The sequence below is a fragment of the Sus scrofa genome, chromosome 6 (genome assembly GCF_054392235.1).
Source record: "Sus scrofa isolate SSC_HxYL_T2T_F1_AM1 chromosome 6, Sscrofa_HxYL_maternal_Yorkshire_Landrace_v2.0, whole genome shotgun sequence".
Classification (NCBI taxonomy): Eukaryota; Metazoa; Chordata; class Mammalia; order Artiodactyla; family Suidae; genus Sus; species Sus scrofa.
Genome location: NC_139388.1, coordinates 107,507,330 through 107,524,047, shown reverse-complemented (window position 1 = coordinate 107,524,047; position 16,718 = coordinate 107,507,330). Strand labels below are relative to the sequence as shown.

The window sequence follows — 16,718 nt, the reverse complement described above, 5'->3', positions numbered from 1 at the left end:
CTGGCATTGTCTCTGTTGTGGCTCCAGTCATTGCTAATGGCATGGGTTCCATGCCTGGCCTTTGAACTTCTGCATGTCATGGGTGGGGCAGAAAAAAAAAACAACTTAAAAAAACCCCAACACCAACAAAAGAAGCCCCCCAAACTAAGCTGATTGAGAGATTTGAAGTTAAAGCTGTGGTAGAGGCAATCTGATGTGTAATTTATATAGTGCTTCCTTATTAATGATCTCATTGAACCTCACAACAGCCCTAAAGGCCAGGAGACTGTGGGGCCCTGTCCCCATTGGCACTGGAACAACCCCTCAGATGGGCAAAGGCAGATTTACAGGCTCTCTGTGGAGCTTGACGCCGCCAGGCTTGGCACTCCGGGCGAGAGGTGATTTACATACAGCAAAACCACTGAAGGAGATAAGAGCAGGAGATGCCCTTCAGACCCTTTATCTTCCTCAGTGTCCACAGGACTTTTGTATTTTACGACTTCATAATGTTTTTATTAGAGTGCAGAAGAATGTACCCAGAGGGCCCTAAAAAGAAACATTATAACCCAAATTCTTCTAAAAGTCTTCACGGTTTGTTTTCTCAGATCTCACAGAGAAGTCACGTCCCAAGAGGCATGGACTATACTACAAATCTTGCCCTTTTATTTTTTATTTATTTTTGTTTTTTTTTGGTCTTAGCCGCCCAAGATGGGAGTAAGTGGCCATCTCCAGTTCTGCCTGGATGTTTGGAGAAGTTCCAGGAGGGGGAGCGTCATAACCGGAGGCTCACGGAACCCGTCCAGGCAAGATCTGAATATTTATTGCTCGATCTTATCTTGAATAGAAAAGAAAGGCTCTTTGTTTAAAAAACTTCTGACCCATGTCTGTCCTTTGGACTTCTGAACCTTCCCCTCACGGTTTTATAAAAACAACCTGTTAATGAACTTGCTGCCTGTTGGAAAGAAGTCAGCTTTCTCTGAACTGAAAGGTTCTCCATGAATTTGGACAGCTGGGGCCCAAACAAGCAAAGGGCTCCAGCTGGGTGACCTGGGGCCTTTATTCTGATTTAGCTGGAGGGCCATGACTCTGGGCCTTAGTTTTTCTGCCTTAAAACGGGTTCTGTGGGTGACAGCCTTTTTCCGTAAATGGCCAGAGCATAAATATTTTCGGCTTTCTGGACCACGTGGTCTCTGCAGCAACAACTCTGCTCTCTACGAATGGGAGTTAATACATTAAAAGTTTAAAAAAAAAAAGGTAAAAGTTGCCACAGACAATATATAAACAAATGGGTCTGACTTTGTGCCTGTAAAACTTTCTTTACAAAAATAGGCCGCACGTTAGATTTGACCCACAGGCCGTAGTTGGCAGACCTCTGGATTGGAAGAAGTAGAAGTTTCTTCCATTGCTAATATTCTGTGAATCAACTTGTTTTGATAACTATTTCCCTGGGAAGGCCACCTTGCTTATTCACAGATCTGTCGAAAATGGAGCTTGTGAGGTACTTAAGTATTTTTCTGATGATTATTGCAGCATTATTCACAATAGTCAAGATAGGGAAACAATTGAAGTGTCTACAGAGGGATGAGTGAATGAGGATGTGGTATACAGATACACAATGGCATATAATTCCACCATGAGAAAGAAGGAAATCCTGCTACTTGTGACAACATGAGTGGCCTTGAGGGCATTCTGTTACGTGAAATAGGAGAAAGACAAATACTGCATGATAGCACTTATATATGGAATCTACAAAAGCTGAACTCATAGAAACAGTAGAGTGATGGTTACTGGGGGCTGGAGTGTGGGGGAAAGGAGAAGATAGTGGTTAAGGGACTAAACTTGCAGTTAGAAGGAATTGGTTCTGGAGATGGCGATTATATCCGAAATACTGCATTGCATTCCAGGTTGCTAAGAGACTAGGTCTTAACGGTTCTCACCCCAAAGTGAAATGATAACTTTATGAGATGATGGCGGTATGCGCTGACACCATGATGGTCATCACCTGGCGATATAAATATATCAAATCAACTCATCCTACACCTTAAACTTAACACAGTGTAATCTGTCAATCATATCACAGTAAAAGTATTTTTCTGCATCTTCTCTCACCTTTCTTACTACATTAATGAATGCCTACTGGGTATTATAACTATAAATTATTATCTTCATGTTATTCTGCCCAAGATCTTGTATGTTTAGGGTTTGTTGTTGTTGGGGGGTGGGTGGGTGGATGGGGAGCACAGGATTGGTGTGCAGGGTGCGTGAAAGTAGCTTCAGTGTGGTCATCTGGATGGAATGACTGCCTGGCTGTGATAGCACAAACATAAGAACTTTCTAGAACATTATCCCTGACCTCAGGTAACCAAAAGGATAACTGCTTTTATATGTGGAGCTGGGAGAGTATGAGCTAAGATTATGGAAGGGTGTGTCTCTATTTAAGGGAAAATGACCTCTCTGGTTAGAAAAATCAAACTGGAGATATGGTCTGTCATCACCGTGGCCCTGAGCCACACTCAAGAGGGCAAACTGTGTTGAGTCCCTGCTGGGGACACTTTGTCTTGGGCCCCCACTGCCCTTCCTGGGGGCTCCATGAAGGATGGGGGACCATTCAACCTCATCCACTGTTAAGAATGTCCACTAATAAAAGAATAGAGCAGACGGGCCACACTTGAGGGGCAATGGTGTGGTGTATACTTTATTCAAAAAAAAAAATATATTATTGCTACATGAAACGTTCTTTGAAAGGCTCATAATTTCAAAGGGAAAACTTCTGAACAGCCCAGAGAATCATATACCATGATGGTCTGCCTATTTCTATCATAGAGCATTATTTTATTTATGTATTTTTATTTTTTTGTCTTTTTAGGGCTGCACCCGCTGCACATGGAGGTTCCCAGGCTAGGGGTCAAATCGGAGCTGCAGTTGCTGGCCTATACCACAGACAAAGCAACTCGGGATCTGAGCTGTATCTGCAACCTGTACCACAGCTCACGGCAATGGCGGATCCTCAACCTGCTGAGTGAAGCCAGGGATTTAACCTGCGTCCTCATGGATACCAGTTGGGTTCGTTAACTGCTGAGCCATGACAGGAACTCCAAAGAGCATTATTTTAATTCAAATATTATATTGGCAATAAGTATCACAGTCAGAATGCATAGGCAATGAGGTCCTACTGTACAGCAACAGGAACTATATCCAGTCTCTTGGGATAGACCATGATGGAAGATAATATGAGAAAGGGAATGTGTACATATATACGGCTGGGTCACTTTGCTTTATAGTAGAAATTGGCACAACACTGTAAATCAACTATAATAAAAAATTTAAAACAAGCAATAAGTGCTTATTTAAAAGCTCCCCTTCCATGCATATCCACTGACCCTCCCAACTAGTTCTCACTGGGTCACCACTGCAAATGATTTATTTTGTGTCCCTTCTGACCACCTGATGTGTGTATCCACTGATGGTGGTGATAGGATATTTTTGCTCATTCAGGCTCCTGGTCTCACCAGATTGAAGTCTGTCTAGTTGCAGTGTAGTAACACTTTTGCTAGATCCTGGATGCTTAGTGTAGGAAGTAAAAAGAAACCTCTTCCTTAAATGCATACAATTGCATTTATATATTCCATAGGGGGCTGGTTTAATCCTCCAGTATTGGAGGTTTGGGTTTATTTCTAGCACCAAGTTCTACTTTTATGTAAAATATTCAGGTGATTGAGGTCAGGGTGCTTGTTCTCCCAGTCAGCAAGGTAACTGCCCACTTGAACATGACTTACCAGATAATACACACTAATCCTTACCCAATAGTGCTAATCCTTACCCAGAAGTCCCAAATGCACTGGTTTATCCAAAAACTTGGTTCTATCAGATGGAGAGAGATCTGACTGCTTGAAGCAGATGATAATAAAAGATTCTATCACAGTTTGCTAAGCCAAAAAAAAAAAAAATCAATAAACCAAAAGTAGTATAACTATAGATCACTTCCTAGCTGAGTTCCTAATTGGCCCCAATTTGCTGGGGCAAGTCTGTAAAGCCTTGATCATACACTAGGGGCTCCTTAGGGCCCCTTGGAGCCAAGCCTGTCTTCACGATACTTCCAGTGACAGCAGACACTTTTGTGGAACTTTGTGATTTCATTTTGCTAATGTGATGAAGGCTGGAGGAGAAAAGCTTAATAGCAGAGTTTGTTGAAAATTTGAATAATGTCTGGAACAAAACCCAAGGACTCAAAATGTGAATTGCTGTGGGGAAAAAGTTAGACCTTATAGCTGCAGTTGACAAAAATGAAGATCTCTTTTTCAGGCAAAGGGAACTTTAGGAAAAATGGAATCTGTTGTGTGTCCAAGAATAACGAGCAAAGGAGATATTGACATCATGTCCTACTGAATGCAGATGTAAAATTTGACCTTTGTACCTGGGGTGGCAGTGGTTGAAATTAGAGTAAAGTCATTTCCTGATTAACACGGAGGAGCACATTCTTTCAAAAGTTAGTAGATCCTATGAGAAAGTAGATTTTCCATGGAAGGAAACTGGTAGGAAATTAATATGATAGTACTGAGATCATGTGAGAGAGAAAAGGAAAAGTGTGTGTGTGTGTGTGTGAGAGAGAGAGAAGGGGGGGGGATGAGGAGAGAACACAGGTTATGGGAGCAGTAGAATGAAGGGCACAGAACTTTATTATATCATAAAATGACCCCCCCCCCTTTTTAAAAAGAGAACAAATCCATGTCAGAGAGAAACTGTGAAAAGTGATATTACAATTCTGAAGGTCTTGCTTAGACTCTATTTTGATGCTTAGTCCTTAGACTGCTTGTTTTCCGTGACTGTCAAGATAAGGCATCAGGATGTTTAGTTGGATGGTGAAGGATGAAGTCACCAGGCACCCTGTACAAAAATCTGGTATTTTATGTGTCACCATTCACAGTGACAAGTCCCACCTTGCTGCTCCTGACCCCCTGCAGCTGCAGCCCAGCCTGGAGCCTCCCCATCCAGTTGGCTGCAGGTGGACAGGGTCCAGGACTCAGGACAAAGCATGTGGTACCCAAGATGGAGCAGATACAGTTCCTTCTGGTGTTACCGCTCCCTATTTCTGGCTCTCCTCCCACATAGGGCCTTTGGCTAAAGCCCCTCTAATATCTCTTACATTCTAAGTGGAACAACACAGGATACCCTCCCAGGCCCCACTCGCCTCCTCTGATATGGTTATCAGATTTAGCAAACACTACAAACAATTGTGTAGTCTAAGTATATCCCACGCAATATGTGGGATATACTTACACGACTAAAATATTCACTATTCATCTGAAACTCAGATTTTATGCGGCAATACTGTTGTTTGAAGTCCCGGACCCCCAAGAGTATCTGGGAAGGGTCTTTGGAAGGTCAGAATACGGTGTCTTGGGGTGAAGAGCACCGCACTAGAACTGAGGCAGGAAGTGTACGTAACCTGTCTCTTAAATGACAAAAACACAGAATCCTTTTAGTTGATCAGAAAACAGACATTCTGGAGCCTCTTGTCACTTTCCCCACAACACTGCTTCCTCAGGGCCCTTTTCCTTCCCTTGGCCTTCCTGGCCAGGATCTGCATTTTGTGTGTTTAAGGAGCAACGTGAGCACAGAAGTTGAGGCTGTTAAACAGAGAGAGGACCAGACACGGGGGAAGGGCTGTGGGGGATGAGGGGCAGGGAAACACCAAAGGCACAGTGAGGTGCTAGAGACGCAGGCAGACCTTCAAGCTGTACTTACTGCACGGATGTAAACACATACAGATATGCCCATGGATGAAGTCAAAATGTTTTCATTTCCTGAATCAACCTTATTTAATATACTAACCTCATCTGCCACCGTTCTTGCAGAATTGCCTAGTGAGCAAGAACACATATCCACCGTCTCTTGTGGGAGAGAGTCAGCCAGGCCCAGAGCTGCTGGGCTCCAGTGGGGCTGCTGAGCCAGGAAACCATCTAGAAGCATCTTTTTCTTAATCCTGAGATTGTAACTTGCATTGGTTCACAATGAACACCTATTGTTTAACCTCTTTTTTTTTAATTTTTATTTTTTGCAAATTCTCTCAACTCTGTATTTCAAGTTAGTAGGACTTTCACTTGGGTTTGAAGGTCTATTAATTCTCCAGCCTGCAAAAGTTCTAGGCTGAATGATAATTACTGACATTTGAAGCACCTAGAATGAAAACTGAATAATACAATAGTCTGGCACAGACTTTTCTTGCTAATTTATTCACCATTATTTATCTTGACCCTCGGCTTGGTGATCTTTTTGTAGGACTGCTTTTTTTTGGAGTTATGCTAGATCCATCAATGTTAAAATTAGTTAAGATGGAGGGGGTATTCTTCTTGGACCCAAATGTTATTTAAAAAGTATACCCCCAAACCCCCAAAACAACACATTCCCTGTCACATGTAATCCATGGCTATATTCTTATGCAAGTTCCATGGAATCAGCTTAGTTCTTCTGTGCCTCTCTGACTAAAATTTAGTCAAAAGATAGTTTAGTGGCATAAACTAAAATTCAGTTTAGAGGGATGAGGAGGTGCTATATGGGTATAGATAGGATGTTTGGAAATAATGAAATAAACCTGCCTTCTGCTATAATGAAAGAAGATATAAAATGTGCAATCAGTGGATCATCCATTTCTCATTTTCTCACAGTATTATTTTAGGTCTTTGGGGACAGTTGTTTTGTGGGTATCTTGGAATTAAAACATTTGCAACTCTGTGATGCTCAACAATCAGGGCCTTGATTGATGGAGGGGGTGACACCCCTAAATGTCAGGGCCTGATTATGGAGAACAGAGTTGGCTGGGGTGAGTGTGCTGGTCCTACGATGCTGTCGGGGTGGGGGTAGCTCTCCCCACTCTGTTGTCCCTCTTCCTCCCTTTGTTGCAGTTTCCTCTGTTGATACCAGGGATGGAGATGGAGGAAGAAGAGGGTGCGTGCATGTGGGGATAGAGGCAGGCAGGGAAGCCAAGCCTGGGCCTCGCAGCGAGTGTTTGGGCTTTTGTGGCTGGTGACTGTGTGATCACGGCGAGGGGACCACGTGTGCTGTCTGGGGAGAGTTGTGCCACAGCCCCGGTGCGGGGACAGCTCCGCCCACTCACCCGTGCTGCTCTGGATGGTCCTGACGGTGGTGGTGGTGCGCGGCGGGGAGGAAGACCTCAAGGACACGCACTCGTCGTCCTGGGAGCATCCCTTCTCGATGGCGCGCACGTAGCTGTGGCTCCGCATGCGGAAGCAGCCGGGCATTGGCAGGTCCAGGGCCTCCACCGCCTGCGACTCCAGTTCGCTGAACACCGACTCGCACACCGACTCGAACTGCCCGTTCACTTCCATCTCGCTCACCTGCGGGGCGAGACGGACAGTGACACCAGCCCCTTAAGGGAGAAGCAACCCCTTTCTACAAGCACCTCCAAATTGCATCCCCAAGAACGCCCTGTCTAATGGCATTAAACTTGAACGCATCGTGTTTCCGTCACCTTACAGACTGCAGCAGAATGGCGTCTAGTTTATGATCCCAAATAGTCAATTCTAAGGAAAGAGCTTTAGGAATTCCCTGGTGGCTCAGCCTTGTCACTGTTCTGGGGCTGGTTGGATGCCTGGCCCAGGAACTTCCATGGGCCTCAGGAGAGACTCTGTGTGTGTGTGTGTGTGTGTTGGCCGGGCGGGTGGGGGGGGGGAAACCTGAAAAAAAAAAAAAAAAGCTTTGTTTTTAGAATGCAAGGAAGTGTGGGGTTGGGAAATCTTATTCCAGTGCATGTGGAGGTGCTAATTCTCCTTATTTATAAGGGCCAGTTTTTGTTTGTTTGCTTTTGTCTTTTTAGGGCTGCACAGGTGGCATATGGAGGTTCCCAGGCTGTGGGTTGCATTGGAGCTACAGCTGCCAGGCTATGCCATAGCCACAGCCATTCTGGATCTGACCTGCATCTGCAACCTATGCCATAGCTTAATCCACTGAGCCGGGCCAGGGATGGAACCCCCATCCTCATGGATACTAGTCCAGGTTATAATCCGCTGAGCCACAATAGGAACTTCCTTAAGGGCCAGTTTTATCAGCTGATGGTTAGAGTTCATGTATTTCATTGGGAAATTTTGTTTTAGCACAAACATTTTAGAAACTACTATTTTTATTGTGACTTTGGAAGTGACAAGTTCATGGAACAATTTGTGTTGATTGATGCTTAATGTAGTGCAAAGTATGGAAATAGGCCCTGTATTTTCTGGCAAGTTGCCCACATTCTCTTTTTTTTTTTTTTTTTTGTCTTTTTGGGGCCCCACTCAAGGCACATGGAAGTTCCCAGGCTAGGGGTCAAATGATAGCTACAGCTGCCAGCCTGCGCCACAGCCACAGCAAGGTGGGACCCAAGCCGCATCTGTGACCTCTGCTGCTATAGCTTGTGACAATGCCGGCTCCTTAACCCACTGAGCGAGGCCAGGGACCTAACCCGCATCCTCATGGATACTAGTCGGGTTGTAACTGCTGAGCCACAGTGGGAACTTCAAGATATTCTGCACAAAAATAGACCAAACCCAAATATGTCAAAAATCTTGGAAAGTGCTATTGAGATTTTTTACACTAGCTGCACACTGTCTAAAGGAGGTCACACTCTTCTCTATGAAAGGCTGATATGGTCCACAAATTGTTTATAAATGCTAAAAATCTTCCAAATGTAGTCTACCCTTTTTGAGAAATCAGTTTTTATTTGCTTATATTCCTCTGTGCATAAGTTACACTGGATTTTGAGCACCACCTTAAAAAAAAAAAAAATCCAGAACAGGTGGGTAGATCAATTTCTCACTTCACAGCTAATTTAATAGCAGTGTGGAAGCATTCGTCAAAGTTCTGCTACCTTCTAGAACTTTCTGTGTCTAATTTCCTTAACATCAAAGCCATGAGTAATTGAAAATTTAACAGATTAAACTATAATTAAGTTTAGAGCATATACTGAAAGTGATTGCAATTTTTGACCGTATTCGTTTTGTGTTATCTGAAGATGCAGTCCAGTAATGGCTAATTTCTTTAAGCTTCAGATAAAAATAACCAATTACCTTAAGGCATATCAAGTGGAAAACAGACATGCATTTGTTTTTCTTTCTCTCTCTCTCTTTTTTTTTTTCGCTTTTTAGGGCCACACTTGTGACACATGGAAGTTCCCAGGCTAGGGTTCAAATTAGAGCTACAGCTGCCAGCCTACACCACAGTCACAGCAACGCCAGATCTGAGTCACGTTTGTGACTTACACCATAGCTCATGGCAACACCAAATCCTTAATCCACTGAGCGAGGCCAGGGATGGAATCCGCATCCTCATGGATCCTACTCTGGTTCGTTAACCGCTGAACCATGAAGGGAACTCTGAAACATGCATTTCTTAATAACAATTCCTTACAGTTTAAAGTAGTATTTTCATATACTTTATCTAATTTGATATAAATTATATATATGTAAAATTTTTATTTTTTTTTAGGATTTTATTTTTTTTATGGATTTAGTCATAAAGGGACATGCTATTTGCAACTAACTGTCAAAGAGAGAGAAAGAGTGAGCAAATGAGTCAGAATCTTAATAGCCTATGAGTGTGAATCTGGGGGATGTATAGGAGATCTTTGTATTTTACATAGGACTCTTCTGTCAGTTGAAATGATTTCAAAATAAGGAGTAAAACAAACTATATCTTCTATTTTTATTACTATTAGATTTTTCCTCTATTAATCAAGCATCGAAAAGAAATAGTAAAGCATCTATTTCTGTCAAGGTAACAACTATTAAACTTGGATGATTATCTTTCCAGAGGGTATTAGTGTGCCCTACCCTGTTTTTCAAAAAATTTGAATCATAAAATAAATACAATTCTGCAAACCTGTTTTTTTTTTCCCCTTAGCCGCCTTCTTCTTCTTCTTTTTTTTTTTTTCTTTTTTTAGGGCCGCCCTTCTCGCATATGGAGGTTCCCAGGCTAGGGGTAGAATCAGAGCTGTAGCCGATAGCCTACACCACAGCCACAGCAATTTGGGTTCTGAGCCGCATCTGTGACCTACACCACGTCTCACGGCAACGCCAGATCCCCAACCCACTGAGTGAGGCCAGGGATCCAACCTGCATCCTCATGGATGCTAGTCAGATTCATTTCCACTGAGCCAGGAAGGGAACCACTAGCATTCTATTTTATACTTATGTTCTTAATAGGATTCTCCTTCATTCTCTTTTACCTTTTTGTTTTTATTATATACAGATGCAGAGCACCATGCAAAATAAATGTATAACCTGTGAACTATAAATAAAGGAAACACCCTTGTAACTACTACTGAGATCAAGAAACGGAACTTTTTTGAGCACCCCAGAAGCCCCTCCATGTTCCCCATCTGAACCCCAACCCCCCCTCCCTCCCTCCAAAAGTAGCTGCTGCTCTGAGTTTTATTGCAATCACTTCTTAGCATTTATGTTTTTCTCACCCAAGTGTGCAACCTTGGACCCTATGGTTTTGTCTTACCCATTTTAAAAATGTGATACATCTTTTAATTCACTTTTACATACAGGCCTCCCTCCATCCACTTTTAAAAAATATTACAATTTATCTATTGAAGCAGTGGGTGGTGGTGGTGGTGGTGGGTTTGCCTGGAAAGCTGCCCACAGTCTGGATTTGCTGATTTCCTGCTCAAGGTGGGATTTAGTGTTTTCTGCTGTCCTTTGTATTTCCTGAAATTTGAAAGCTGGATCCTGAGGCTTGATCAGACTCAGGTTCAATCTCTTTGCAAGCCTAGAAGTCGTGTGTCATGGGCTGGCTCTCTCATCAGAAGGCACATTGTGTCTGGTTATCTCTCTTTTGAAGTGGTTGGGAGTTAGTATGCTCACTGCCTAGATTCATTCATTGATTGGGGGTTGCAACATGGCAAAATTCTTAATTCCATCAATTTTTACAGTCACTGGTTGCAATACTTTTTATAAAGAAATGCTTCCTCTCATTATTTGGTTACTCAGAAAGGACAGTTCATATAGGAACAGCAGGATGTTTGAGTTTTTTCTCTTTTATTTACTAATTTTTTTAGAATATATATATATATATATATATATATATATATATTTTTTTTTTTTTTTCCTGCTCCCAGGCATATAGAGTTCCTGGGCCAGGGATCAGATTTGAGGTGCAGTTGCAACCTATGCTGCAGCTGCAGCAACCCCAGATCCTTTAAGCTACTGTGTTGGGGTGGGGATGAAGCTGCAACCTGGTGCTGCATAAACACTGCTGATCCCGTTGCGCCACAGCAGGAACTCTTACTAATTTTTAAGGTAATAAATTTGTTCCCCCAGCTACTGAACGTGATCAATTATTTTTTAGAAATATTAGAATGAAATCATAGATTTTAAAATATTTGATGGTTTTAAATCCACTTCAATTATTATTCTTACTGAACTCAGATCTCTCCCTTCTTTGGCCAATGGGAACCTCTTAAATTGGTTCCTGAGTCCTTTTGACATGAGGCTAGTGGTCTTTAACAGCATCTTTGATATTTCATATGACAAGGTACTCAAAATTCCTATCTTTCCTGACTAGTCCTGAAATCAATTTTTCTCCAGAAAAGCTTTTAGTGGGAAATAGCATCACGAGAACACAGTTTGGGCCTCAGGAAGCTTCATTGTCATTGCTCCTGGGTGGGTCATTGTTCCCAGGTGTTTGCAGTGGGCAGAACTAGGTTATGAATACACTAAATTCAACTTCACATGGCACTGTTTCTATGTAACTTCTTCTATATTATGTTTTTGCTTTTATCTTTGTTCCATACTAAAAATCCTGGGTTTTCAAGGACACAGAAGATAATGAGGTTGGGATATTCTACAGTTACTCATTTGCCTTCCTCCACAGTCCATACACAGCAGCCTCAGAAAAACACATGAACACCGCCACTGTCCATGCCATTATGAAAATAGTTCGCAATTGTTTTTTTTTTTTTTTTTTTTTTTTTTTTTGCATAAGCTCTCTCTTCTTTCCTTATTCAAAAATAGTTGTGCTATGTTTACATTGTCATGGCACATACCCTACATCTTCTTTCCCACGGTAGCTCTCATTGGTCTTAGTTTTAAAAAATAACTATATATTTATAGTTATACAAATAACTATATATTTAATACTTACTTTTTCATATAAAAGATGATTCTTTATCAAACTTATACACAAGTAGCTCTAAATGGCTTAAAGACAAAGTGCAGCCCTCCCCTGACTCACCCAGCTGACCCCCAATTCTCCCTTCTCAGAGGGAAGCATTTTCAATTCTTCCAGCCGGATCTTAGGGGGTTTGCATGCATATTGCCAAACAAATTGCAAGTGAATCTCTTAATATGTTCATAGACCTCTGATAACCTTTTGGTTTCCTTCCTGCTCTTGAAGCATCTCTCCAAGAGCTTTCTACTGCACTCCATGGCTGCCAAGGTCATTGCTGTCCTGGGATCTCCTTCCCCATCATTTCGGGGGTGCCCTTCCTCATCTCTTTTGTGGTGGAGCCCCTGTTCCCTCCTCCTGGTTTTCTTCCCTCCTTCTGATGGAGCACGTCTTTGAGTGCTTTCCTGGGCAGGGTGGCCACCTCACATTGATAGACATGTCTGCATCCGACCTTTGCTGTTTAGGGAGAGCAGGCCCGCATTTAGAATTCTAGCTGCATCCTTCCTCCTTTAAAATGTTTCCAAGCTTTGCTCCTTGTCTCTTAGCCTCTCCCCTGTGTGTGCTAGAGATTGAGAAAATGGATGCCTTTCTCATTCCTGAGACTTCCCATGTGAGCTTGGTTTGTCCCATCCCTTCTGGAAGCTTTTTAGGATTTTTTTGGTCCTGAATTATCTAATGATCTTTCTCAACCTGTGAATTCATGGCTTTCAGTTCTGGGACTATTTCTGGGACCATTAAGTCATTGGTAATTGCCTTCCTTCTGTTTTCTCTTTTCTTTCTGAAAAGCCTGCTAGTCAGTGTTGGAATCCAAGAAGGTCAAAGAATTCAAGAAAAAAAAACATGAAGAAAAATGTATTGATATGTTATAATTGCCAAAACCAAGCTGGAGGACTTATACTTGGTGATCTCAAAACATACTACAAAGCTACAATCATCAAAACAGTTTGGCACTGACCTAAGGACAGACATACTGACTGATGGAACAGAGAGGAGAGTCCAGAAATAAACCTAGAGATCTATTTTCCACTAGTTCTTACATCTGGTCATTTGGGTTGTCTAAAGTTCATTGATAAGTCCTCAGGATGGGCTCATGGAAACAATTTTCCTTGCATTTATCCATGGCTTAGAATAGTGGGCCCATGGCTTTTATACTTGAAAATCAGTTTTTCTGGATTTACAATCCTTGGTTTACATCTCCCCCCCACCTCCCTGACTATAATAACATATTACTCAATTTTCTTTTGAGTAAATCAGTTATTGTTTTAGGGTCTAATGAGAATTAATTAATTTTTGTTCTTTTTAAAGTCACTTGCTCAATTTATCTAGAAGTCCAAAGGGAGGTGGTGGTGGGTTTTTTTTTAATTCTTCAAAGTCGTGTAATTTTACTACATTCTGTCTTGCTATTTATTGTTTTGTGTCAATTTCTCAGGTACCTGGTATTCTCTTTGGAATCATCTTTTTATTTTTATTTCAGAGAACTTTTTTCTAGTGTTTTAAAATTTTTTTAAAATTAGAGTTGCTTCACAATATTGTGCCAATTTCTGCTGTACAGCAGAGTGACCCAGTCATACACACACACACATACATATATATACAAACATACATTCTTTTTCTCGTATTATCTTCCACCATGTTCTATCCCAAGAAATTGGACATAGTTCCCCGGGCTATACAGCAGGATCTCATTGCTTATCCATTCTAAATGTAATCATTTGCATCTGCTAATCCCAAACTCCCAGTCCCTCCCACCTTTACTGTTTTGTTATTTGTTCTGGTTCTTTGCTTTCATTTCCTTCTTCAGAGACTTGCTATCTCTAGGTCCAATCTTTGCCTTTCTTCCATATTTATCAATTTCTTTTGAATACTTTTTAGAAAACTTTTCATTTATTTTTGACTTAAAAAAGTTCCTTCTTTTTAAATTCTATTTTTCTTTTTTTCTTTCTTTTTTTTTTTTTTTTTGTCTTTTTGCCATTTCTTGGGCCACTCCCGCAGCATATGGAGGTTCCCAGGCTAGGGGTCTAATCGGAGCCGTAGCCACCAGCCTACGCCAGAGCCACAGCAACGCAGGATCCGAGCCTTGTCTGCAACCTACACCACAGCTCACGGCAACGCCAGATCGTTAACCCACTGAGCAACGGCAGGGACGCAACCTGCAACTTCATGGTTCCTAGTCAGATTCGTTAACCACTGCACCATGACGGGAACTCCTAAATTCTATTTTTCTTATGAAATGTCCTCTATTCCTTCAGTCTAATCTTCATTTTGAAATGATTTTTCTTTTGCTTCTAATTCTTTCCTGAGTTCTGTGACATCATGGTTAGGTTTTTGAAAATTCAGATATATCTTTTCCTCTCATCTCGTATGTCATTTTTCTGAGTGTCCTTTAGCTCATTTTGATAGAGTGTGTATACTTTTGATCTATTTGGAAGTGTGTATTTCTGGCATGCTTTCATTTCTGGTAGGAAAATTATTCTCCTTATTTTCTTATTATAGTGACTTTGTGATTTAAAGTGGATTTTTTTTTTGTTCCTCATTTCTCAGTAAAATCAGTTTTTTCTGACCTTGAGAGGTTGATATATTCAGGATTTCCCTCCTACATTCACAGGGCTTCCTCTTCTATTGTTTTAGCATTGTATTGCTTTCTGAAATTTCCTGATTCTTTTGCTCCTTCCTCCAGCTTGTACCTGAAGCTTCTCTTTCTTTGCATTGTCTCTGTCTTGCTCATATTTGATTCCACTGCCAACTATTTCTTCTCAGAACAGGTCCTCTCCTTGAAGGAAACACTGGTTTCCAGTGTACACAGAGATGCAAGGTCAACCCCTCCTGACCTTGCTGCAGGCTCCTTGAATTTACCTACTATTAGAGAAGGAAGATCCTTCCCAGGTTCAGCTGCAGTTCTCAAATACCACCCTCTCCAAGCTTTCCGGGGAGTAACTGCTGCTGGTTTCATCCTGCTTTACATCCATCAGGAAAGTCATGGTTTTTCTCTGTGTCCTCCTATGCAGAAGTGGATACAATGTTGACTTATGGTTACTGGTGGTTTACATTTGGGATTCATGGAATATCTTGTCACCTCTTTTTGTCATAAATGTTGTCCATGGGTTTTTGGTTTTTCTATCTAGTTATTCTGTCTGCTTTTATATGGAGACTCAGGAAGATTCAGACACTAAACTGCCACCTCCATAATATTGTCTAGCATGACTGGACCATAATTTACTTAACCACTGCTTTGTGGGTGATGATTCAGTTATGGCCTTGGAGATCATGCTGTGACCAGCATCCTGCATTTATCTTTATATTCTGGTACTTCCATTTAGGTATTCTAAAGGTCTCCAAGTGGGATTCGCTTGCCAAAAGATATGTTTTACCCTTTTATCTATTTCACCAAGTTACTTTCAAAAGTAATTGTAGTAATTCACCCCAAAGAGCAAGTAAGGCATTGCTCACTTTTCCACATGGTCATCAAAACTGAGTATTTAGCTGTTTTTGCCTCTGATATGTCAAAAGTGATACTATATTGTTTCAGTTTGTTTTTACCATCCTACCAGCATATATGGGCATTTCTTCCTGTATTTATTGGACTTGGTATTTTTTTCCCTTTGGATTTGCTATTTTATAAGATTTTCCCCAAATTCTTTTAGGTTGTTTATCTTTTCATACTAGTTGGTAGAAACACTTTAGGCAACTGGAATATTAAGCTTTTTTCTTGATGCGTTTAAATACCACCCGCCCCCATCAATTTTAATTTTAGGATGTCTTTTGCCAACACAGAAATATTTTATTTTTAGTTAGAATAGATGTCTATGATTTATGTTTTCTAGAATTCTTATTTTATTAAAAGTTGTAATTCTCAGCACAATATCACATGCATATTCCCCTAATTATAGTTTCTTGTCATTTTGTCTTACTGCTCAGATTTTAAATTCATTTGGATTTATTTCGTATGTGGGAAGAAGGAGTAGTTTGGTGTTCTTCTTACTATATCATGGGCAGTTTGCTTGAATTCTCTGAGCCTCACTTTCCTAATCTATAAAATGTGTAGAACATACCTACCTCATAAGGATGCTTTGAGAGTAAAAATGAAATATACAAGTGCATATTTCTAGGCACATGGTAGGCATTACATAAATACTAGATATTTTATGAGACAATGTAGTGGGAAGAATAAGACAGATTACTCTCATTCTAAAGACTGAGTATCATAAATTAAAAAATGATCTTTCTTGTAGTTGATATGAAATTAATGAGATAATATGCAAAGCTTATAACATGTATCAGGTAAGCAATACATGGTAACTCCTCCATTGTTATCATTTCCCATTATTACCACTCCTATTATTGGCAATATTATTGCCACCAACACCTCAATTCCAACAGGTGTTAGAGAAATTTACTAATTAGGAGTCAGGACACTGGGGTTTTCTAGGTTCTGTCGCTGACTAGCTGTGTACTCACAGATGCTTAATTCATCTGAGTTTCCATTTCTTTGTATTTATACAATGAAGGGATGGTCTAGGTCAAGAGTCACAGCTAAACTGCTGGTATTACCACTGGGCACAATAACTGCCGATTACATT

At 41.1% G+C, this 16,718-nt stretch overlaps 2 protein-coding genes across 40 annotated transcripts in view; one reads left to right on the top strand and one right to left on the bottom strand.

Moving 5' to 3' along the window:
• DLGAP1 (DLG associated protein 1) overlaps positions 1 to 16,718 on the bottom strand; it is a 1,399,633-nt gene that overhangs the window by 162,584 nt on the left and 1,220,331 nt on the right. For all 38 annotated transcript variants that reach the window (XR_014807681.1, XR_014807682.1, XR_014807680.1 and 35 more), the window contains one exon: positions 7,094 to 7,334. Coding sequence is in view for 33 of the 38 variants with exons in the window: in XM_084964262.1 (XP_084820388.1) it covers positions 7,094 to 7,334 (241 nt within the window). In the remaining 5 variants the exon portion in view is untranslated. The remainder of the gene's footprint in view (positions 1 to 7,093; positions 7,335 to 16,718) is intronic.
• The window catches only part of LOC146402737 (uncharacterized), a 409,060-nt gene that overhangs the window by 96,630 nt on the left and 295,712 nt on the right, over positions 1 to 16,718 (top strand). Inside the window, exon 2 of one of the 2 annotated variants that reach the window (XR_014807688.1) lies at positions 679 to 782. Coding sequence is in view for 1 of the 2 variants with exons in the window: in XM_084964290.1 (XP_084820416.1) it covers positions 679 to 697 (19 nt within the window). In the remaining variant the exon portion in view is untranslated. Of the gene's footprint in view, positions 1 to 678; positions 788 to 16,718 lie in introns of those variants that run through there. The other variant, XM_084964290.1, reaches the window with a different exon arrangement.